General features: G+C 40.1%; 1 protein-coding gene and 1 long non-coding RNA gene across 2 annotated transcripts; both read left to right on the forward strand.

Moving 5' to 3' along the window:
- The first annotated feature begins 14,102 nt into the window (after positions 1 to 14,102).
- On the forward strand, positions 14,103 to 15,127 carry LOC131683745 (uncharacterized). Its single transcript, XR_009304556.1, has 4 exons — positions 14,103 to 14,422; positions 14,478 to 14,582; positions 14,639 to 14,715; positions 14,768 to 15,127. It is a non-coding gene; the product is annotated as an uncharacterized LOC131683745 (long non-coding RNA).
- Positions 15,128 to 15,929: 802 nt separating this feature from the next.
- Positions 15,930 to 23,658, forward strand: LOC131683744 (uncharacterized). Its single transcript, XM_058966003.1, has 4 exons — positions 15,930 to 22,870; positions 22,925 to 23,029; positions 23,086 to 23,162; positions 23,601 to 23,658. The coding sequence occupies exon 1, from the start codon at positions 16,551 to 16,553 to the stop codon at positions 19,635 to 19,637; it is 3,087 nt and encodes a 1,028-aa protein (XP_058821986.1). The 5' UTR covers positions 15,930 to 16,550; the 3' UTR covers positions 19,638 to 22,870; positions 22,925 to 23,029; positions 23,086 to 23,162; positions 23,601 to 23,658.
- The last annotated feature ends 2,606 nt before the right edge of the window (positions 23,659 to 26,264 follow it).

The raw sequence follows: 26,264 nt of genomic DNA on the forward strand, positions 1-26,264 counted from the left end.
GATAAAGTACATCGTCGATTAGTAAAAGCACGAAGCGTTTTAGTCTGCGTAGAGTTCCATTGGACCAAGGTGGTTTCTTGGCAGGTTGATATTTCGGGACTGAAGCTGCAACACATTCCAGAAGTAAACAGTTGTAGTGAGTTACAGCATCGTCGGCATTTGCAAAATGTTGCAACTCATTCCAGTTGATCCGCATTAGAGAGCGTCGAAGAGCGGAATAATCTGTCTTGCGAAAATTGAATTTATCAAGAGTCGGTTCGTCCTCGTAACGAAGACATCGGCGGAACTTCAGCAAAACTTCCAAAGCAGGATGGTGATTGTCAAGGGGTACTAAAATTTCGGGCGCCTCCACAACAGAACACTCACGTACTGCACTTTCACTGACAATAACTAGGTCCAAAAAGCGGTACTGATGATTGGAAATTAGAATAACCTGTTTCAGTCCATGAAAGGCTATTCCGTCAATTAGGAGACGACTCGCAGGAGTGGTGGTCGAAGCAGTCGGGTCGGGTAATGCAAAATCGTGACCAGATGGAGTCCAAATGAGCCCGGGTTGGTTGAAATCTCCAAACAGGAACAATTCGTCACTAGAATCTGCGATAGAACAGACGTATTCCACGGCATCAAGATGAAACTGCACAATATTACAGTCATGTTGCTTTTCCGGAGGTATGTAGGCAGTTCCTATGAATCAGTTTCTGGATGCTCTGCTAAGTTTCACCCAGACACTCTCAATGAAAGAGAATCTTCCTTCCGTAATCCGACCAGAGACGAGAATGTTCGAAACAGCCACAAGAACCCCACCGCCACGCGAGCGGGTACTGTTAGTGGTATTGCGATCAACTCGGTACACAGTGAATGAATCGCCAAATAGCTGCACAGAGTTAATCTTATCATTCAACCAGGTTTCAGTTAGAACATAAACGTCATAATTTCCATCCATAACAGCCAAATATACATCGTCGACCTTCGTTCCTAATCCTCTCGTATTTTGATAATACACTCGTATCGTGTAGTTTGCATCAACCGCGCTTGGTGCACATTGTCCGGGGACGGTGGAAGTAACGAGGCAGGGAACAGCTAACCCGGCCGAGGGAGTTAATTTTTTTTGCAGCATAATGAATTCACGGAACCGCATTCCAGCCGGCCATGACGCAGGATCCAATGCTAAATCCTGTGTACATCTATCGATGAAAACAAATATCAATATCAATACATAGATGCAGACAATTTCTTCCATAAAAGCACTGCCGGACAGTGGGAAATGGATTGTATAAACACACACGGGTCATGAACTGTACTAATTGCAGACATGGGGGGTGGGCGTAGCGTATTGGTAAATCGATTGCCTTGTACGCAGCGCACCTGGGTTCGAGTCCCGACCCCGTACATAGGGTTAGAAATTTTTCCTAAGAGATTTTTCTAACCCGAAGAGGCGAATGACCTTAAGGTTAAAACCTCTATAATTGAAATAAAAAAAAAAAAAAATAATTGCAGACATTTGGGACATTGTAGCAATAAGGTTCGTTGTGAAAAATACGGTGGGAATCATGTGGATGATTCCTGTGGAAGAGATGTCGAAAAGTGTCTCTACTGTGAGGAAACCCACACGATCTCCCGACATATCCCGCGTATAAACAGCGCGAAGAGAATCTTAAGCGTTCCTCTCAGAGACGCTCTAAGCAATCTTTTGCAGAAATTACAAATATTGCTATGCCACCGGGCTCTATGAACATCTATACTAACTTGTCTACTGACGAAGGTGACTGTGATGAGCCCCTGGAAGGAACATAATCTGCTGTGCTTAGAAACAATAGAAAAATGGAGAAACATTTCCTCTTCCAAGCTTAGTTGTAAAGGCCAGAAGGTGTCTCTTCAAGGTCCCCAATTAATATTTACTCAAGGAAGTACTGGAGCAAAACCGAAATAAGTCGCTTCCGTTCACTGAAACCTGAGCTCAGAAATGAAGTTCCCAGCATTTCTAGGGAAATCAAAAACCCCAATTGTTCCCATATCTCAGCCAGAGATTTTTCAGCCCTGGCTTAATAAATTTCTCTGACATTGTGGACCGTACTTTTACAGGATTAAATATTTCTGGCCCCTCTTAAAAGCACCTTGATAAGCTTTCTCACCGCAGTAAAAACGTTTTTGATGTAGTTCACCACGAAACAGCCCCTCTTGTCAGCTATTGTATCTTTCGATGGCTAATTCATCGAACAAGGTCACGGATCTGATCACTATTCTACAGTGGAATTGCAGAAGCATTATCCCGAAAGTCGATTCCTTAAAAATGTTAATAAATAATTTGAAATTAGATGCATTTGCATTATGCGAAACTTGGCTTACACCAGAAATAGATCTCAACTTCCACGATTTTAATCTAATTCGCTTGGATCTAGAAGACTCTTACGGAGGAGTCCCCGCACCGAGCCTAACTTAGGTGATTTTAACACCCACGATACGGCATGGAATTGCCTTTATGACGATAGTCGATCTACCTCACTCCATGAGCTTTTCAACAACTTCAATATAACCATTTTGAACACGCGTGAAATGACACGGATTCCTGCCCTCCCAGCGCGTCTGAGCGCCTTAGATTTGTCCCTCTGCTCCCCATAGCTTCGGTTAGATTGCATGTGGAAGGTACGTAATTACTATTTTTAATGGTTCAGGGCCACCGAATACAATGTTTCATATGACCTCACACGACATATTAATTGGAAAAGCCACGCATCTGTGACATCCAGCAAAATCGAGACCACACAAGTGCTCTGGAAGAAGTGTACGGGTTCCTGGTTGGCTTGATTCTCGATACCGCGATTGAAGCTCGCGTACCAGAGGCGAACTCTCGCGGGCGTTCTCCCAACCCATGGTGGGACAAAGAGTGGTCAGACTTGTACGCCCGCCACCTATAAGACCTTCCGAGACGACGGTCTACCCAGTAGCTATCGACAGTACGCGATGTTAGAAACGCGAATGAAGAGTTTGATGAAAGCCAATGTTGCCTCTACTACAGGTTCCAAAGCTGCCGATTTGCAAGGACCATGCAACATACCTTGGACAATTTGTCTGCTTGGCCCTGCAGGTCGGTTTCGACCTTTCCACGGAGAAACCTGAGCTAGTCGTGTGAAACAGCGCAACTACAACTTCAATAAAAGGGTTAAGTTTCAACTTTCAAATATCGCGGAGTCTGGTTCGACTCTAAAGGTACATGGGGATGTGATATTAGGTATCTGAAACAAAAGTTCCAACAAAGGATCGGTTTATTCAATCGAAACATCACCGCCTCATTAAAACTCAATGATCCTGCTTCGCAGAACTTGCTGCTATTCAATATACCCTTAGGATTATTGATTTTTTACCCACTGATCATTACTATATTGTCTCGGATAGCCTCACCTCAATAAAAGCTCTCTGTCCAATGAAACCTTGAAAGCATATTCCATATTTTCTGGTGGAAATATGAGAGCTCCTGCGTGCTTTGTCTCTAAGATCGTACAAGATTATCATAGTTTGGGTTATCTCGCATTGCTCCATCTCAGGTAGTTAAGAGTCGGACTCTTTAACTAAGACGGGCGCTTTAGAAGGTGATATCTACGAAAGACCTATCTGCTTCAATGATTTTTCAATATCTCTCGTCAAAGGACGCAAGAAAGTTGGCGGACATTTTGGAGCAATGGAGAGTTAGGACGGTAGATATATTCTATCATCCCGAAGGTACCTACGAAGCTTTGGTTCATAGAAATGGATGTGGGTCGGGATTTCACTCGTGTGATGTCTCGGCTCATGTCCAATCACTAGACGTTAGACGCTCATCTCCGACGTATTTGGCTCCTGAATAGCGGTAATTGCGCTTGTGGCGACGTTTACCACAATATCGAACATATTGTCTGGGCATGCGCTCATTTCTGTTTTGCCAAACCTCAACTGTTGGTCTACCTTCGAGCCCGAGGAAGATCACCCAATGTCCCGGGTCGAGATGTACTGGCAAGCTGCGATCTCCAAATGTCGTCAGTATTCACCTTCCTAAAAACTATCAATATACAGATTTAACTACCCCTTTTATTTTTCTTATTATTCTCAGAAGAGCCCTCCTTCGTCTGTGCCGTACACCCACAATAGTTTGATGCGATTTCAAGCTGACATAGAAAATCTCTGTCGAATGAGCCCACAAACACGAGATCTACAACACAAACATCACACACGCTACTCGAAATGTTGCCGATCCGCATCTGTGTCGTACTACGAAATCGTGGAAGAACCCCCGCCGGCATGATTCTTCCTGATGAAGACCGTACGAATCTAACCTATGCCGTTGACTACTGATTCCTGAAACTGAAAGCTAATAATTTTCTCCTCCTGCCATCTTCTCTCCTTTGACTCTGATACCCAGAAGTATATCACCCCCAACCATACTCCCCCCACATTTCTTAGCGTTTCTTCTAGTTTTAACTATTATATTACATAATCTCATTGAAAACGTCGAACTGTTGTACTTATCATAAATTATTCTCTCCGAATCTTTACAAAATCAATCATGCCCTCTAGTTATACCTAGTTTTAATATGATTGTAAAATTGTCCCCCCTAGTTAATAATTATTCGCCTAAATTAACTAAATGTTCCCCTAATCTTACGAAAATTATATTTCCCCCTCGTGTATATGTAGCTAAAAATCTTCTTAGTTGGACTTAAAAAAATATCAATATATAATCCCCTAGTTTTAAGAAATTTAAAGCGTAAAACAAAAAAAATTGACATCGTTAAGCTAACGCAAATGTGCCTTATCCAATAAACGGATTGGACAGAAATAGAGAATAGAGAACTCAAGAGTGAGATGTCCGCTTTGAAACACACTTTCAGCGACTGGATAAAGATGAAAAGGCAAGAGGAACAAACCAAAAGTATGAGACCTCCAAATACCCCGACCAATATACCCAGCCGGGGTCCAAGAAGGATGTCAACAGAGAGAACGATAAATTCCCAAGAAAATGCACACCAGCCAACACCTGACGACAAAAGGGTGAGCCGCAGCAGAGCCAAAGTAGAGTGCAACGAAAACAACATCAACGAAAACAACATCAGCAACGAAGGCAACATCCGAGACAGTTGCAACAGTAACAGATATAATAGCAGCAGCAGATCTCCAACAGGAACACCAAGAACAGAATCAACAAAGCATTCAGACCAGATTGCCAATACAACCACTAAGCAGCAAACACGTCAAAGTAACAAGCTTTAGCCCGAAAAGCCCAGTTCTCCGGTGGTTGTCGGTGCGGAACCAATTGGGGCGTACAAGGCAAGTACCACGACATCAAATAAATCAACATCAAACACTGCCACGCAACATACTCCCACAGGAACCCCTCATACATGCAAGCCGCGTGACAGCAAACCGCTGTCGTAGGGTGACCTCAGAACGCAACGGAAGAATGAGAGTAACGACGAGTCACCAGGAACAGCATATCCACGACGCAAACAACATAAGCAGAATACAGACTAGCACACGGAGCCGGAAAGGACTAGCAGTAGATCTTTCAGCAGCACGGAATCAACAGATAAAACCAAAAATACCATAAGATCAAATCAAGAACATCAGTAAAAAACAAAAGCAGCACAACGTGCTCACCTCAGGTTGCTCATGCTTCTCAATCAAAACAAGCCCGAATAGCACTAGGACAAACAAAGCAAACAGCCCATCCCCAAACAATATGAATAAACCTGAACCTCCCCGGGTAAGTTCACTTTACAAATCTTTGGTCATCGGTCCAGTCACTTCCCAAATATCTTGCAGATCCATCAAGCTCACCATGACAGTAAGCGAAGAAGCCCCCCATAGTACATAACCAGGATGTCACGATAAATCCCTTGCGCTGTAGAGGAAGATGTATAGCTGGTTCATCCATGGTGATTTTCAACAGTTAGTGCATGACAAGCCAGCCTCAGTGATTGCATTTCAAGAAACCCACTTAAGAGCTGGAACAGACCCAACGAACTGGTTAAACAGGGCGATATCGATACTCGATAGACAAGAGCGGACGGAACAAATACAGAAGCGTCGAGCTAGGGATCGGGTCCGACAATCCAGAAGAGCCTGTAACAATAACATCCGACCCAATAATGGCAGCTCTGTGTATACAAATCCCGAAAGGAAGTACCAGCGGTTAATATTATAGCATGCTTCTGCAACATTACGTTCAAATACTTCGCGTACCAATTGGAGAGGCCAGACCGGCCAGCGGGCCCTCAATCACTCACACTGAGCTAGTCGGTATAGGTACGCGGCCCATCTCCAAACTGACCGATTGCAACAGCTAGCGTAGAATGTGAATCACATCGGAAAACTGCGCGAGCGGAAAGAGAAGAGCCAAATAAACAAGAACATCAAACACCGGAAAAACCAGAAGAATACAGTAGATATGATTTCATCCAAAAAGTTTTGTAATTACACATACACAAAAGTTTACTCAGCGAATGACCCCGACAGCTGACATATAAACAAACATACAAAACCATTCAAAAAACCTATTCGGTCGGTCCAATTTTGGTGAATTTAAGTCATTTTTCGAGAATAACTGGAGAAACTTCCTAAATAACGCATTCAAAATTGGTCTCTAGTTCCTTAGTTGCGGTCGCATGTCGCTGCTAACACTGAAAATTTATCATCTCGCTCTCACATATGCTAGGTCCATTAGTTTGACACCTATTGCCCCAGGTACACACATGTCAATGTAATGGGATACAACATGCTAGAGCGAGACCCCATGTTTCAGTCCGTAAATACATGGAGACAGTAGCGCTTTGCTCCCTCTAGTAGTTATAATCTCTTTTATCGTACCACAATGAAACATTTTTTTAAGCATCATATCGTCAGAACGAAGCAGTTGTTCGACATTACCGTTTTTCGATAGGATTCGCCTATTGAACATCGTCTCCGATAAATCGGTGGATACAATGACCGTAGGCAGCGATGCCATATGTTTTTGTGAAGTGTCTGTATCAGAATAATTAAAATGTCTGTAAAAGTCTGTAGATGGTTGTGTAAATCCTATTTACACTAGGTTATTACTTTAAAAGTAGCTTGAAATTAGAAAACTACTGTGAAGGAATCGCTCGAATTCGGATACAATTGTTCTAGTGCAATTTTGTTAAACACTGTTACTCTTTTAAAAGTCTGTAGCTTTCTGATTACGTCTGTAGGAGACCATCGAAAGTCTGTAAAATACAGACATATCTGTAAATCTGGCATCGCTGACCGTAGGACTTGTTTAGATCAAAGTTCTTATAAAGCGTGTAGGGTTACTGTGCACTAATTCAAATGGTAGGATAAATAAGGATGCATTGTACTCAACTTTTCGCTTCGCTCAAACGGGAGTATTTTACAGTTTTTTTATAGTCCTGCTTCTTAGGAACGAAGCAAAGATGTTGACCTACACATTTAAATTCAATCCAATCACTGTACGCTGTTATTATAGGGTAGACGAATCCGTATTCATCTGAGTTATCTATAGTTATGAGTTATCAGCGAAATAGTGTGACATCCTGACTAATGAGATGAATACGGATTCGTCTACCCTATAATAACAATAACTGTATGGTTCGAAATAATTCGCACCACACAGACCACAGGATGCGATGGGATCTTTTTGATATCCTCTGGCTGCTGAATAGACACCTGCAAAAAGTTTACTCGGTGATCATGTTTAATTGAATTCCAAAATTTGAGGACGTTGTTCAAGATAAATTTTTTGACATATTCTTATTTTTTTTGATTTCTTTAATTTTCTTTTCAATTTCGAAAAGAAAATAAAAGAAATGAAAAAAATAAGATGATATGTCAGCTCAGTCAAAAAAATCTTAATTAAATTATTGTTAATTAACATTGTAGTAATTAAAAAATTAAATTATTAACGAAAATTTTCCAAAAATTCCACAAACCTCTTGTTTGTGAAAACGCTCTCGTACCAAATATCCTTCAATGAAATTTTGGCCTTTCAGAAAAAAAAGGAGGAATCAAATATTTTTTTCTTTAGACGGAGAACATTTTTATTCAAATTTCAGTCAAAAAAATAGTTAAATCTTTTATTTCGATGCCAAATATGCGACCGTTTATTATGTGAAAAAATATCTGGCGCTGATTTTTATGTCGTCAACTTCAGCCTTGACACAAACGTCTCAGCTTGGGCACAAACGATGCTTTTCTCCCCAGCCGGAAAATGAACCGGAGTTTTGGCTGGTTCTAGTAAGTATTCCGGTTCCAGTGACACAACTGATTCTAATTAGAATGGATTGGGTAGCTGGTACCGGAATGCTAACTAGAACCGACCAGAATTCCGGCCCATTTTTCGGGTGAATTTGATGGGTGAGTTTGTTACATTTGTTTCAGCCTGGACACAATCGCGTAATCCGTTACGCAACCGTTTCGGCGGGTACGTAAATAACTGGAATTCAACTGATCGTATTGTTGATTTAAGCTAGTTCATCGTTGAAAATCACAATAGGTTTTAAAATAATTACTTATTTTAATTGATAGGTTGTTTCACCGTCCGAAGTTTCAATATATGAAATTAAATTGTGAAATCCTTCGGAAGTCAGTAATTCATACATAAATTGAATATTGATATTTTATTACACAACTGGAATCTCTAAATACACGAAAATAAGTGTCACTAATTGCTTTTCATTAATTGATCAATTTATGGATGAAAGGTACAATCTTTATTAAGGTTCTATTTGTGTAGTTGTGTAGAATTCAATTAAAAAATTATATATTTATTCATTATTTCGGAAAAAAATTAAAAATAATAATCGTATAATTAAAGTTATGGTTGAATTTCATAATCAAAACATATAACATATGCAACTAAATCCTTTACCAATTTTAGCCAACACTCTTAGTCTTCGGAGACATTACTAATTGAAAAAATGGCAAAAAAATTATGATTTTAGAAACCGAAGCTTCTCTATATATCGGACCAAGTCTTGCAGTTTTCACTGGATTCAGACACAATAGGTAACTCAAATGCTCAACTACCCAAGTTCAGTAGTAAGTATTCCGGTTCCAGTGACACAACAATTTATGTCAAAATGAGTAAAAGAAAATTTACACAACAATATGTAGAACTGATAAAGCGTGCAAAGTTAAGGCTCACACCAAATCACAATCACATATAGATGTCACGACGTCTGCTTTATATCGACTGGTTAGTTTTAAAGAGGCTAAAATCATTTAAACCATTGTGTGTTGGACTCCATTTTGCTGTTCGAAATCATGCAGATGTTTAACATTAAATGTAAATTTAATTTGTTTTTTTATACGTACTTACAAATGGTTATTTATATATTTTAGGTGAAACTGCAACATGTAGAAAAATCGTATTCTCCGCATAGCACCATTAAAGACTAACCAATCGACTCTGTTTCGATTGCATTTCTCTCTGTCCTGTTATCCCAGCAAGGCAAAATCGCCCTTCGTAAGACGATTTGTTAAGCGTTACGACCGACGCTGAACGAATCATTCAACGAACGATTTTACATTAATTTGGATGTTGTACTGGGTTCTCGCTGGGATGTATTCATAATGTTATAGCCATTGCGCATGATCGTGAGAAATGGAGCGGTCAAAACTAACGTCGAACAAGTGCCATTTTAAATGAGCGGAAAATATTTTATATGTATGTTTACCAATCGTGTCAGTTAAAGACTCTGAATCTCCAATATGATTTGTTTACTATTTATCTGTCAGTGTCATTTCAATTGAACACAGCATCCAACTAGAGCAAAATAACTTCGAATACTTTCCGTGCGAGAACATAGAAAGTTCTCATGTTCGATTGGAATGGCACTGACATATGAATGGTAAAGCATATTGAGTACAAATGTGAGGGGTTGTGTTTTAAATTATAATTATTATAATTCGTCTTCTATGGAACCTCTTTCTTTTGTGAGCTGTCAACTGCAGCGCCGGAACGTAAACAATGTAGTACAGTAACATCGAAAAATCATCGAATATGTTTTGCCGGCTTATTTGTTCGCGTTTGAAGCACAACGGAAAATGTTTCTCGTCAAAAAGTACAATTTTTGGACTGTCTTCAGGTATTTATTATGTCATTATATTAAATTATTACATTAGATTGGTGTTTACATTAATACCCACTGGTTTAAGGTGCTGGAAAGTGCGGTGTCGCGGTGATCAGAGTTTCCGGTGTTGCTAGTGGTGATGTGTTGCGATCGAAGACAAAAACGAATGCTCTTCCGGCGCCGAGAAAAGTTTGTTTGAAGCGGATCTATCACACAAAGACAGCGGAAATGATTGATCGGGGATTGGTGATTTGGTTTCCAGGTAATAATAGTACGGTGGAGGGAAAAAAACCCTAAGATATGAGATATGATTTATTTTACAAAATGTTGTTATATGCCAGTTAACTTCCATCCAATGGCATTCAGTGATGTGGAGGTTGTCTCAATGCAGGTAATCTTCGATAGATACAACATGCATTTCAAATTAAAGCTTGTACAATGTTTCGAAGCTTGAATGAGACTGAATTGACCAAACGAAAATAAAAGTCGCGTAGATAGAACAAGCTACGTAAAACTCGCTACAAATATACTATAATGTAAAAATCGGATATAAAACTTCAATATAAATTGCGCTGGAGATCTCGCCTCGAATAAGAAAAACCATCAGTATAAACACTGCAGAAAAATGTTATTGATGCACTCAGTGTTGCCACAATTAAATCTGCACCGGGAGTTGAAAAATCTTTTCTATCTGTACTCTTCTATAGAAAAATCTGTACCGGATTCTGTACCCAAATAATAACAAGGTTGTTTTAAAAAAATCATTTTTCTTATACATATTTTTCATTCGGAGAAATCAAACCAGACATTCTGACTCGGTTGTTTTATTTGAGCTGGAATTCCGAAAACCAGTTAGAATTCCGTGTGAGTTTGACTGGGTAATATCAATATCAGCTCCAGCTCAAATTCTCGCTGCCACTTTGTTTGTAACCAATCGTGGCCAACAGAGTAGCGGCAAGAAGCTGAGATGGGGCTGGTAATATCAATAGGATACTAGAAACCTGCTTGGAATTCAAATGGAGCAGGTCAGAGTAAATGTATGCACTCCGATAAGATTTCACTTTCACTGAGACATCATCCCTTTGATTTGCTGGAAGCAGGTTTTTCGTCTATCGCATTCTAATGTCATCTTCAGTTCATGCTCAATCAGCACCAGCTCCACTTCAAATTCTTGCCATCACTGCTGCCTAACACAACGTTTACCTGCTGTTTACTAGGATGCATCGCAGGGTTAACATATTTTACCTTGCTGTCATGTAAAAAAAAGTCTACCAATCTACTTTTTCACAAAAATCTGTAATCTGTACCGTACAGAATCTGTACCAAAAATGCTTCAAAAATCTGTACCTTTCTAGATAAATCTGTACTTGTGGCATCACTGGATGCACTATGGTCTAAAGTTTTTGTTATTCACCGACATGTCCAAAACGGGTGCGCGGAGTTTGGCATAAATACATTAGGCATATTGGACGATTGGCATAATATACGTTAGACATAATTGGCATCATGTACGTTAGGCATAATGGACGATAGGCATAATTCACAAAAATATAAAAGTAATCGCAAGGCTTTCGTTATTATAGACATATCAATCCTACACTTTCTCGAGTTTATCGAGAGATTCCAAAATGAAAAATACAATTCGACATATTTATCCCTTGCCTCTTAAGGGTTTTTTTCTATTTTTTCCGTGGACGAGATGAAGAAAGTATCTTTTGATTTAATTCAACAGTTTGGTACAATTATATTTCAAGTCTGTTATATGCACACCAAAAAATTCTGAATTTTATCGTTGACGTAATTGCAAACATGACACAATTTAACAAGCCGTAATTCACTAATAGACGAAAAATAACCGTGTTCCGCTTAATTTTACATGAAACATATATTTTACATGCCCAACGACATAAAATTACACTTACTACCATTCAGAACAAACGCCACATGTGAAGTAAAATTACGTGCTTTACGAAATACAACGTCATGTAAAATTGGAATCAAACGTAAAACTAAGTCATTTTTGTTGCTCGTATATGTCAGGGTCAGGAGACGTAAATTTACACGATTCTTTCTAGGTGTGTGTATAACCAATATAGTTGCATCCAAATATTAAAAATAGCCAAATAATGAACAAACATCAAGTTTTGGAGCCTATGGAAACTTGCACTGTTATGTACAGCATCAGCCTAAGGCTACAGATTTTACGTTTATGACGATACCTTTTTCGTTTCAGTACCTCGTTACAGTACACAAATAAACTCTCTCTCTCGTATCAGACAGTTTCCGTACTTCAATTTTGATGACCTCAAGAATATAATCATTGAACTTAATAATAAAGGAGATAATCAATATTGAAGCAGCAATATTCATATATTCGTTGAAAAAATAATAAAATTCATCATTATTTCTTTCATAAGCTGTTCTTCAAAAGCCCATGTTTCCTTCTTGGACATGTATGTATGCACCATACACGTATGTAAGAGCTAATCTAAGTTGATGCGCGTTATTCTTACCTTAAGGGGTTATATACAAAGTTGTGGCGATAAAATGAGCTAAGTTCGTGATTTTTGGAGGGTTTTCTGCAAATTTTATTTGAAAAAGCGAAAGACGGTTCGTTAGGAGTACTATCAAAGATAGAAAAAACGAGTTGAATTACATTTTTTTCCAAATAAAAAACTTTTTGAGCGACTTGGCGGAATGTCCCAATTAATCTTCTTAAGATAGATGTCTTCCGTTTAATTCCACTACATTAATAATTATTATAATTAATTATAATAATAATGAAAAACAATTACTTTTCACCATTAATCAGATACCAGTATTTCAAATATTACTTGTAGTCTTCTTCAGTGTTCATATCAGTCTAAAAAAATTGCTATTTTAGACATTTGAAATTTATAGGTTGTACGTAGAGAAATTAACGCAAGCTGAGTTTCCGCATACCACACATTCGGTCTGCTTCTTTTATTTGAGTTCAGATTAATTCAAATATATACAGTAGAATAAAATGTTGATCGAGTTTGATCAGCTTCCAGAGTAATTCTACCACATCCAAATGTTCAAACATTTACATCGTTCATTATACCTAACGTCCATTATACCTAACGTATTTATACCTAATGAGGTACACCCGTCCAAAACAACACATTTCTTCAATTAGCTGTCCAATATTTTCACTTTTTAACAAATGTCTAAAAATTGAGTCATGCCGTACGTTGACTTATGTCAGTTCAATACAAATGGTATAGGGATGCCATGTACGTGTTTTCAACTCTGGTCTCAGTTAGAGATACTTTATGCACAGACTAGCGAAGTGCCAAAAATTGCAGCCTAGCGAACTGCTAAAAAGTGCAGCCAAGCGAGCACGAGGGTTTTGCGAGCGGAAGTGTTGGAGAAAGCCTATGCACAGCTTACGGGATCAACCGTGGTGCCAGTTCACATTCATGGTTGGTAGTTTTACTGCTTTTGTCTCCACAAGTCTGTGTAAAAAGTTACAGACACTTTTTACATAGACGGTATACGTATACGGAAGCTACCGCGCACGAATTAATTATTTTTAACCGGTTCTTATACTGGAGGTTTATCTTTAATTAGTCCAGGTGGTTCATCCTTGTCGAGTTTTGCGATTAAGAACTTTTTATGCGATTTATGGCGAAGAATTTCAATTGCGCTTGAAGTTTAGTTTCGATCTTCACATTTTAATATATTGAAATGCGGTTTTTAAGCAAGGTTCTTCTGTCCTTACTACTTTTATTTCCGGTTGCTCAATTGTTGTTCGTGGTGCTTTAATTAGTTGAATTTTGACCACGAGTAGCTAGTCTGTAGAATATAATTAAACTGGTAGTACGAAATGGATTTTCTCAAGAATATTTTCCACATTCTTAATAAGTAAACATGAATCCAGTTTTGAACCGAAAACATACCACTTTGTATAGGGATGTATTGGGAATGTTACTCTGACTATTTGCACTTAAGGGTCATTCATAAATTACGTAACGCTTTCAGGGGGGAGGGGTACAACAAAGTATGATGTTGACACCGCTGGGCAGTCACTGTAGGCAGTCGGTAATACCGCAGTCGGCAAGACAGCCGAACCCATGTCAAGTGAGACCACTCGCAAAGGTGAAATAGTGAGGAAACGCTGTCATGTGAGGAAAGAAAAAGAAAAAAAAGTTGAATCAAAACAAACTAAGAAATTGTGCGTGAGGAAAATAGTCGGAGAATAATCTTTTTTATTGCGAAAAATTAAGTTTAAGTAAAGTAAAAATTCGAAGATTTAGTTGTAGAGCAGTCTACTCTCTGTACTACTGTCACCGTACGTCAATTTGGACGGCTAGCAAATTGTAAGTTGTGATCTGAAAAAAAATAAACAAAAGAAATAAATTATAAAATTATCAGGATAGTGCAGCAAGAAGAGGCTCAGAGGAGATTAAATCTGCTGAATATTTTATCGCGCCACCCGAATATCTGTCGTCGTTCGCTGAGTCGGACGACAAGCAAACCGTAAGCAAACTGAAATTTATTTAAAGAATTGTTTAATAGCAGTGAAAAATTAATAGGAAGGAGTAGCAGGAGAGAAAAGGAGAAGGTGAAATCAGGAAAGATTCGACATTGGAAGAACGAGGATACTATTTAAGTAAGTTTGTTATAAAAATAATTAAAACTATAATAAATAACTTAATTTGCAGTTTTTGAGCTGCTGCTGATAGTGCTGCTACAAAAATATAGTTTCTGGTTCATCCGAACAAACTCAAAAATTAAATAGCGAGATTTCGGATAACCTCAATCACGATGAGCGAATCGAACATGGATTTCACTATGACTCCGTGTGAAGCTTGCGGGAAGGTATCAACGCAGAACGAGGAGATGATTGCCTGTGACAGCTGTGAGCGCTGGTATCACTCCCGTTGCGTGGAAGTTACTGTGGCGACAAAAAAGGACACGAAATGGTTCTGTCCCGAAGATGGTTGCCAAGCAGTTTCCCAATCTTACCAGAAGCAGAAGAAGGCAAACCGTTCGAAGAAGAATACGGAGGAATCGGACCGATCGAGCGCGAAATCCCGCGAGCGTCAACCTCCGACCTTGCCTCCATCCGTTGCTGCAAAAATCAGAGCAATGGAAGCGGAGAAGAAGCGTTTGGAGGAGGAAATGGATGCGGAATGTTTGTTGCGGGAAAAGGAGATTGAAATGAAGAACGCTATGAAGGAAAGAAGGATGCGTTTAGACCGTGAGCTGCGCGAAAAGGAGCTGCAGAAAGACCGAGAGCTTCGTGAACGGGAGATCGAGGAAAAACGCCTTCAACATCAAAGGGAACTGCAGGAGAAGAAGGAACATCTTTGCCACATAAGGAAGATGGAAGAGATCCATCAGGATCAGATGTCCTTCGTAGAGGAACAGTTGAAGAAAGCGCTAATGGTGAACAGCGGACAGAAAACAAAATCGGTCGCTGATCCCCAAGAAGGATTTTCCGGAGCATCCGGCGGAAAATCTACCCCGTTGCGTCCTCCGGCGTTCGGCAAATTGACGGAAGTTAATCTGAAGATGTTTGCACAGAACGCCGAGGGCACCAGTGATGAAGAAAATCGGTCGGATATTACAGACGGCGACGAGGGCTGTGACGACGAAAACGGCGAAAGAAACCGGAGGCCAATAGTTGATACAACTCCATACGGGCTGGGGCAACAGCGTGCCGGACCAAGCAGGGCTCAATTGGCTGCGAGAAGTGGGCTTACAAAGAAGCTTCCAACATTCTCGGGGAAACCAGAAGAGTGGCCTCTCTTTTTGGGCGCCTATCAAGCATCCAATGAAGCCTGTGGATATTCTGATGTGGAAAATCTGGTGTGACTTCAAGACTGTCTAAAGGGTTCAGCACTGGAGTCCGTCCGAGGCCAGCTTCTTCTTCCAAAGTCGGTCCCACGAGTAATCGCAAAACTCCGCCAGCTTTATGGACGCCCAGAACAGTTGCTGCAAAGCCACCTTGAAAAGGTACGCAGGCTCGAGCCACCAAAAGCTGAAAAGCTAGCCAGTTTCATACCGTTCGGCAATGCGGTCGAGCAACTGTGCGAACACTTGGAAGCAGCGGAACTCACGCTCCACTTGGTGAATCCGATTCTCATCCAAGACTTGGTCGGCAAACTTCCGGACGGGGAAAATCGTCAATGGGTGCAGTATAAGCGAAAGAAGAATCCAGTTACACTTCGAACGTTTACGGATTTTATTTCGAGAATCGTGGCAGATGCTTGTGAGGTGAATGTCACTTTCGAGTACAAACCGGATGCTAGGTTTGCCGCAGGTACGAGTGGAAGAAGCAAACCGAAGGAGAAGGCAGCACTCTATAGCCACTCCGAGGTAGAGTGTTCCAGCGCTGACGGGTCCAATCGGGCGCAGCAAAAGCCGTGCAAGGTGTGTCATCGAACTGACCATCGTGTGCGATTCTGCCAAGACTTGAAGGACTTGTCGTACGGCGATCGCATGAAAGTAGTGACAAGATGGAAGCTGTGCAAAGTTTGCCTCAACGAAAACGGTGGTCAGTGTCGTTTTAAGATTCGTTGCAATGTGGGTGACTGTAGGGAGCTGCAAAGTCCACTAGTTCATCCAGTCACAAGCGTGGTCGGCATGAGCGCACACATTCTCTCGAGCAGCACGGTGCTGTTTCGGATGGTTCCGGTGCAGGTACATTGCGGAGGAAGATCAGTGACAGTACTTGCCTTTCTGGATGAGGGAGCATCAGTTACTTTGATCGAGAACAAACTGGCAAATCGTTTGGGACTTGTAGGCGTGCAGGAGAAACTCACCATCAAGTGGACGGCAGACGTCACACGTGTGGAGAAAAGCTCTAGGCGGATGAGCGTATGGACTTCGGCGGTTGGTGGGACAAGCCGTGACAAGTTCTTGCTTCATTCTGTTCGTACGGTCGAGAGGATGCTGCTGCCTCATCAAACGTTGAATGCCGAAGAATTGTCGGCGAAATACGAACACATACGAGGCCTGGCAATCTCATCGTATGATGGCCGTCCGGAAATATTAATAGGGCTTAACAATATCCATTCGTTTGCCCCGATAGCAGCGAAAGCCGGAACTACAAATGAGCCAATCGCAGTTCGCTGCAAGCTCGGCTGGACAATTTACGGACCGAGACAAGCAGATTCAGCGCTGACAGGAAGCTATCTAGGGTATCATCAAGAGGTATCCAATGAAGCGATTCATGACCTTCTAAAGAGTCACTATGCGTTAGAAGAATCGGTGGTGAGTGTACAGCAGGAATCGGTTGAAGACCAAAGGGCTCGTTCGATATTAGAGCGAACCACGAAACGCGTGGGTAATCGTTTTGAGACCGGACTTCTCTGGAAGATGGACGACGTGCATTTTCCGGATAGCTATCCCATGGCTCTCAAGCGGACGAAGCAGCTAGAAAGAAAGTTGGAGAAATCACCGGAATTGTACCAAAACATCCGGGATCAGATTAAAAGGTACCTGGAGAATGGATATGCTCATCTAGCCACAGAATCAGAGCTGGTTGGCACCGAATGTGACAAAGTGTGGTATCTTCCTCTCAATATTGTGTTGAACCCAAAAAAACCCAACAAGGTCCGAATAGTATGGGATGCTGCTGCAACTGTGCAAGGAGTTTCACTAAATTCAATGTTGTTGAAGGGACCCGATCTACTCGTGCCATTGGTGTCGGTGATCATTGGGTTCCGCCAACGAAGGATTGCCTTTGGTGGCGATATCCGTGAGATGTATCACCAGCTGAAAATTATTCCCGGGGACAAGCAAGCACAACGTTTCCTCTTCCAGGATAACAGTAGTGAGCCACCGAAAGTGTACGTGATGGACGTCGCCACGTTTGGGTCGACGTGCTCTCCGGCGTCGGCGCAATACATCAAGAACCGAAATGCAGAAGAGCATGCGGCACAATATCCGGAAGCTGCGGGGGCAATTATCAATCGGCATTATGTCGATGACTATTTCGACAGTGTTGACACCGTCGAAGAAGCCGTAGAACGTGCAAAGCAGGTGAGTCACATCCATAAACAAGCCGGGTTTGAGATTCGCAATTGGGTGACGAACTCACCGCAATTTCTGTCAGCTCTGGGAGAGGAGAAACCAATGGAACCGGTACTCTTTAACCAAGATAAACAGGCATGTAGCGAGCGTGTGCTAGGAGTATTCTGGGATCCGGAACGGGATGTATTTGCGTTCAACATAAAACACCGTGAGGATATAAAAGCGTACCTGTACGACGGTGAGCGACCGACGAAGCGGATAGTATTGAGTTGTGTGATGGGGTTTTTCGATCCACTGGGCTTGCTAACTCCCTTTACAATTCATGGTAAAGTAATCATTCAACACTTGTGGCGAAACGGTTGTGAATGGGACCAACTAATCGACGACAAGGCTTGGTTAAAGTGGAAACAGTGGACCGACTTGTTGCCGCAGGTAGAAGCCTTGCGAATCCCGCGATGCTATTTAGGGGATGCTGTATCGACCTCGGTCGACTCGCTTGAATTGCACATTTTTACGGATGCGAGCGAGCATGCCTACGGCTGTGTTGCATATCTGCGTGCTATCGTGAACGGATCGGTACAGTGTAGCCTGGTCATGTCCCGCGCAAAGGTGGCTCCGCTTAAGAGACAATCGATCCCTCGGTTGGAGTTGATGGCTGCGGTTCTTGGGGCCAGGATGAGTCAAACGATTCTATCGTCACATAATTTACAGATCGCACGCACCTTTCTTTGGACCGATTCACGAACAGTTCTTTCCTGGCTGCATTCCGATACGCACGGGTACAAACAGTTCGTCGCATTCAGAGTTGGGGAGATTCTGGACTTGACGAGATTGGTAGACTGGTACTGGGTGCCATCAAAGCAAAACGCTGCAGATGTTCTCACCAAATGGGGCCGTGGTCCACCATTACAGAATGATGCGGAATGGAAGAACGGTTCGTATTTTCTGTATCAATCGCCCGATCAGTGGCCATGCACTGGGCGAATAGATGAGACGAATGAAGAAGCACGAGGAGTCGTGCTATGTCATGCGGTGGTCGACGCTGCAGCTGTTTCTCGATGGGTAAAGCTGGTTAGAGTGACTGCAACGGCAGTGCGCTTTATTGCCAACATTCAGCGTAAGAAAGCCGGGTTACCAACCGTTACATCCAAGGCCACGAAGATCCAGCACAGACACATAAAGGCTGAGTACTTGACTGTTCAGAAGCCACTTCAGCAGGAGGAACTGAGAGAGGCCGAAACCATTCTGTGGAAGCAGGTGCAATTTGACAGCTTTCCGGACGAGATGAGTGCGTTGATGAAAAACCTGCAGCATAAACCAGATCTGCCACTTGCAAAAATTGAAAAATCTAGTTGCCTCTACAAGTTGTCGCCGGTGCTTGATGCAGAGGGTGTGTTGAGAGTACGAGGCAGGCTGGAAAAGAACGAGTCAATCCCGTTCGACAAAAGGTATCCGATAATTCTGTCCAGGAAGCACGAAATAACAAAAAAGTTGATCCTGCATTTCCACGAGAAGTACGGCCATGCGAATCGAGAAACCGTTTTCAACTAATTGCGGCAGAAGTTTTGGATACCAAATGCTCGCGCTGCAATACAGCAAGTGACAAAAGAATGCGTGTGGTGCTAGGTGAATCGCTGTGTACCTCGCATTCCTATGATGGCACCACTGCCGGTTCAACGCATCACCCCTCACTTGCGTCCCTTTAGTGCAGTGGGTGTTGATTACCTGGGTCCTGTCGAGGTCACGGTGGGGCGTAGGAAAGAGAAGAGGTGGATCGCTGTCTTCACGTGCATGGCGATAAGGGCCGTACACCTGGAGATAGTTCACAGCTTGACTACGCAATCTTGCTTGATGGCTATCCGACGATTTGCATGCAAGCGAGGAGCTCCGGAACAAATTTTTTCGGACAATGCTACCTGTTTCCATGGGGCAGACATAGTGATGAAGAAAGCGATGGAAAAGATTAACAGTGAGTGCGCTGAAAAGGTTTCATCGACTGCTACCGCATGGCTCTTCAATCCTCCTGGGACACCACATATGGGCGGTGTTTGGGAACGGATGGTGCGATCCATCAAAGAGGCTCTGCGTGTGCTAGATGATGGCCAAAAGCTAACGGACGAAATCCTTTCAACAACGTTGGCTGAAGCTGAGGATATCATTAACACTCGTCCATTGACATATATCCCACAAGAATCAGCCGAGGAAGAAGCTATAACCCCCAACCATTTTCTCCGTGGAACGGTGACGAGTGCGGACGTGCGAATGGGAGACTCTGTGGGCATCGCAGATGCTCTACGAAATAATTACAAGCGGTCACAGTATCTCGCCAACAGATTGTGGGAACGTTGGTCGAAGGAATATCTACCAACTCTGAATCATCGACCAAAGTGGATAGAAGATCGAAAGCCATTGCAAGTTGGAGATTTAGTGTTCGTTGTTGATGGGAAGAATAGGAAGAACTGGGTACGAGGAAGAATACAAGAAGTAGTCAGAGGAGCGGATGGAAGGATTCGTCAAGCGGATGTAAGAACTGCGGATGGGAAGGTGCATAGGCGTGCGGTGGTGAATTTGGCTAGGGTTCGTCGCGGTTGCGGTAATTACCGCAACCGCGCGGTATTTACCGCACCCGTACCGCAAAAACTGCGGTGCGGTGAGACACTTTTTCTCGCGGATGCGGTGCGGGAAATGAGCTTTTACCGCGCGGTATTACCGCAACCGCACTTAAAAAAATAATTGATAAAGTCTGCATCAAAAAGTGAATTAAAACTTTGACTTTTAGCATTTAAGAACGACGCAAATTATTACCTTACAATAGGGAAACATAATAAACATTTAATTGCTCTAATTTCCATGGACTTTACAATGATTTGAAAAGAAATCCGAATATAATCTATATTCAACCCATCGTTACTTACATTTTTAATTTGGCACCATTATATTTACGACATATTTTGAACATTTTGAAAAAATTACAAGCGAACCTTTTCAAATATATAAAATGCACAATCCAATCATTGAAAAACAATTGAATTGTACTGTCAAATTCAATTTAAAAAAGCCTCATTTCTCCCGATTCCTCTTGGCAATCGTGAGATTATGAATCGTGTACGATGGCGTTTTCTCAACTGTAAATTTTAATTAATTTGGAGAACTTAAAGATGAACTTAAAAAAGTCTTAAGACTTAAAAACAACCCAAAGAATGAAATTATCATCATCAAAACAAACGAATTTGGAGGAATCAGCAGTAAGGGAGACAAATGTTTGAAGAGTGTCCAAAATAAGCAGGGGTCCAAATTAGGCTGATAACTTTATTATTCGTTCTTCAACATCGTATTTCTATCTCTGTTGGTTTCTGTGTAAATTCGCAATGAATTTTCCTGCAGTTCGTTTTTAAGACTCCTTCTACATAACTTTTTTTCGCATACGTCCATTGTTCGTCCAACTGGGAATATTTTCTACCAATTTAACAACTAATATTTTTCAGTTAGGAGTATTTTGTAACTTTTTGAAATTAAAGCTTTCGAAGTAAGTATAGGGTATTTCGATTTTTTAGTGTTTCTCAAAGCCTCTTTGCATATTGCGACAAGTGTCAAAGTTAGCCCAGATACCAAATTTTGTACAGGACAATTTTTGACCTCTACCAACTTCAATTGAAGTTTTTGCATTGGCATTATGGAAAAATATTAGAAAAACTACATAAAAAGGTAGATCTTTCGAACTAGCTATTAGAAAATTACAACTCATACAATTTTAAGGGTGCAATCTTAGTATTTTAATAAGAATACATCCATTTCTTGAAAAATACGAAGTAAGTGTTTTAACGTATTTTGTTCCTTAAATCCCCTATTGGTATAAACATTTCTGCTGTATGCTGTAGATCATACATATTTTGCAGTTTTTTAAATGTCCTTCAACAACTCTGTACCGGTTGAGATGGGATGGATACCTGATCTGATATTAATTAAAAGTTTTACTATTAATTGCAGCTGAAAAACGTTTTTGTATGTATAATGATGAAATACAGCTACATTTCATAGGACTTCAGTGCTATGCTAATGTTTATCTTGTTTCGAAAGTATTTATGTCAAGATGTACGGCTTTTTATTAATAAAACTTGCAAAGTTGACATTTTTTAATAAATTTTTCATTCTGAGGAGTCCGTCAAAGTTAATGTTCGTGTAAATAGGAAATTATATATAGTTATACAAATAAATTAATATTTTTTCAACACACTTTTGATAAATGCAGATTTTTACCGCATTTACCGCATTACCACGCGGTGCGGTGCGGTAAATGCAGTGCGGTTGCGGTAAGCGGTGCGGTTTTATTATTTTTTTGCGGTTGCGGTGCGGACTATCCATTTACCGCCCACATCCGCACCGCGACGAACCCTAAATTTGGCGGTGTTGGAGATTCAGGATGGTAAATCCGGGAATTCCGGAGAAATTTCCGGATGTTACGGGCTGGGGTATGTTGACACCGCTGGGCAGTCACTGTAGGCAGTCGGTAATACCGCAGTCGGCAAGACAGCCGAACCCATGTCAAGTGAGACCACTCGCAAAGGTGAAATAGTGAGGAAACGCTGTCATGTGAGGAAAGAAAAAGAAAAAAAAGTTGAATCAAAACAAACTAAGAAATTGTGCGTGAGGAAAATAGTCGGAGAATAATCTTTTTTATTGCGAAAAATTAAGTTTAAGTAAAGTAAAAATTCGAAGATTTAGTTGTAGAGCAGTCTACTCTCTGTACTACTGTCGCGTACGTGAATTTGGACGGCTAGCAAATTGTAAGTTGTGATCTGAAAAAAATAAACAAAAGAAATAAATTATAAAATTATCAGGATAGTGCAGCAAGAAGAGGCTCAGAGGAGATTAAATCTGCTGAATATTTTATCGCGCCACCCGAATATCTGTCGTCGTTCGCTGAGTCGGACGACAAGCAAACCGTAAGCAAACTGAAATTTATTTAAAGAATTGTTTAATAGCAGTGAAAAATTAATAGGAAGGAGTAGCAGGAGAGAAAAGGAGAAGGTGAAATCAGGAAAGATTCGACATTGGAAGAACGAGGATACTATTTAAGTAAGTTTGTTATAAAAATAATTAAAACTATAATAAATAACTTAATTTGCAGTTTTTGAGCTGCTGCTGATAGTGCTGCTACAAAAATATAGTTTCTGGTTCATCCGAACATATGACATGTTGACATATGACATATAGGGGAGGATGAGTAAGTTAGAACGTTACGTAACATGTGTTTACTGAAGGATTTTTTGTGAGGAATTGGCTACGTAATAGGGGAGGGGGGTATAGAGAAATTTGTGACAATTTGTTATATGGGGGAGGGGTTTTGCGTTACGTAATTTATGAATGGCCCCTTTAAGACTTGCCTCCTTATAGTAACATGAGTGAACCACGGTTTAGTGCAATATCAAAAACGAATAACTAACAAATGTAATTAGCTCACACGACAGTTACTCATACACTCAACTGAATTCTTTATTTTATCTCCATTTACAGGACCTAACAGTTTCACTGGAGAGGATGTAGTTGAGTTTCACGTTCACGGCGGAGCCGCCGTGGTGAATGCAATGTACGACAGTTTAGGATCAGTCGGTGGGGTGCGGCTGGCAGAGCCAGGAGAGTTCACGAAACGGGCATTTTATGCCGGAAAGATGGACCTAACAGAGGTCGAAGGTTTAGCAGACTTAATCGATGCAGAAACCGAAGCGCAGAGAAAACAGGCATTGCTGCAGGCGAGTGGTGAACTATCTAAGCTTTACAATCAAATTAGAGCAAGGTTGGTGAAGTGCATTGCGCATGTAGAGGCATACATCGATTTTGCTGAAGATCAGGATGTCAACGACGATGTTCTGAAATCTGCAAAGATGGATGTAGTCGTTTTGATCGCGGATATTTTAGAACATTTGCATGATGATAGACGAGGTGAACGGTTGAGGGCAGGTGTTCGTACTGTTGTCATCGGAGCACCAAATGTTGGCAAAAGCAGCTTTGTAAATCTACTCAGTAATAGAAAGGTGTCTATCGTAACCAATGTTGCAGGAACAACGCGAGATATCGTTGAAAGTCATCATGATATTGGTGGGTATCCGTTCATACTTGCTGACACAGCAGGTCTAAGAACTAGTACGGACGATGTAGTGGAAAAGGAAGGTATCACCAAAGCCAAAGATTACATAGAGATGGCAGACTTAATAATCCTCATGATTGATTCTAAGGATCTTCAAAGGAAACTTTGCTCGTCAATGACATCTTTTGAACAATATTTAGATCATTATCTAAATTCTCTCGGTTATGACAAAAATATCTTCACCAAAACACGTTCCATTGTGATTCTTAACAAAACCGACTTGCTTTCGGAAGAAACGTTAAAAGCAGTTCAAATACTTAGCAATGTTCGACTTCTTTCATGCCACAATCGTAATGGCCTACAAGAGGTATTGGAAGAAATAACCCTTAATTTGAAGCATCTCTGTGGAAATCCAACTAAAGAAAATCCAAACCTTAGTCAACAGAGACATCGTTACCATTTGAAACAGTGCGTTGAGTACTTGCAGAAGTTCTCGGATTATCTGACCGAAAATCGGAATCCAGATTTGGCGATAGCGACTCAATATCTTCGAAATGCTACAAGATGTATTGGTAAGATAACAGGATCTATTGAAACTGAGGAGATTCTAGATATGATTTTTAGTAGTTTTTGTATTGGTAAATAAAACAACAAAAACATTATTCTGTTCTATTTTTGTGGGACTTCGAAAACAAAATATATTACGTAATTTCCGTACATCTTCGTTCGTAACGCTGAATCCGATCGCATGTTATAGATATCTGAAGAGAAAACGAAAACAATTAAAATATTATATTTTTATGAGCATTTTTTCTTGATATAGCATTTAGAATCACATTCGAAAGGAAAATTGAATTTCAGACTTTGAATAAAAGATATGAATTAAAAACCAATTTAATCCACCTAGCAGTGAGATGAGACATTTCTTACACATTTCACTATTGGATTAGTTTGCAGAACTCACGAGAAGTATGCACCAAACTAGAGGTGGGATGAAAACAGTTTCTAGTCTTGCACGAATAAAATCTCGAATAAACTGAATAAATTATAGAAATCAACAAAACGAACGAAATAAAAAAGTAAAGCAAAAAATGAAATAATAGGTTTTTAAATTCATAAAATGAGTAGAAAAATAAATGTAAATCAAAATTATAATATACACGAATCAAATTAGATTAGGTTATTAAATAAAAAATTAAGATTATGTTTAGATATAGTTATAAGATTAATAGAATAAATTGACTCATACTAACAAATTGAATGAAATAAAACGAATAACTGAACATGAAATGCATAAAATTAAAGATATGAATAAAATGATTCAAATGAATCAAATGAAACAAATGAATCAAACGAATCAAATGAATCAAATGTATCAAATGTATCAAATGAATCAAATGAATCAAATGAATCAAATGAATCAAATGAATAAATGAATAAATGAATCAAATGAATCAAATGAATCAAATGAATCAAATGAATCAAATGAATCAAATGAATCAAATGAATCAAATGAATCAAATGAATCAAATGAATCAAATGAATCAAATGTATCAAATGTATCAAATGAATCAAATGAATCAAATGAATCAAATGAATAAATGAATAAATGAATCAAATGAATCAAATGAATCAAATGAATCAAATGAATCAAATGAATCAAATTAATCAAATTAATCAAATTAATCAAATGAATCAAATGAATCAAATGAATCAAATGAATCAAATGAATCAAATGAATCAAATGAATCAAATGAATCAAATGAATCAAATGAATCAAATGAATCAAATGAATCAAATGAATCAAATGAATCAAATGAAGCAAATGAATCACATGAATCACATGAATAACAAGAATCAAATGAATCAAATTGATTTAATTCATCCAGTGAATACAATGAATCAAATTAATGAAATGGATCAAATGAATAAAAAATGGATGAACAAAATAAATAAAGTAAAAAATAAATGAAATGCATAAATAAAACAAACGAATCAAATAAACAAAATGAGCTGAAGTGATAAAATGAATAAAAAGAAGAAAATTAGCAGAATTAAATGCATTGATTAAAATGAAAAATTGAAGAATGGTA

Source organism: Topomyia yanbarensis, chromosome 2 (assembly GCF_030247195.1).
Source record: "Topomyia yanbarensis strain Yona2022 chromosome 2, ASM3024719v1, whole genome shotgun sequence".
In the NCBI taxonomy this organism is placed as follows: Eukaryota; Metazoa; Arthropoda; class Insecta; order Diptera; family Culicidae; genus Topomyia; species Topomyia yanbarensis.

Coding starts and splice junctions, on each gene's coding strand:
- LOC131683744 (XM_058966003.1), top strand. CDS start 16,551: ATGAAAGTAGTGACAAGATGGAAGCTGTGCAAAGTTTGCCTCAACGAA.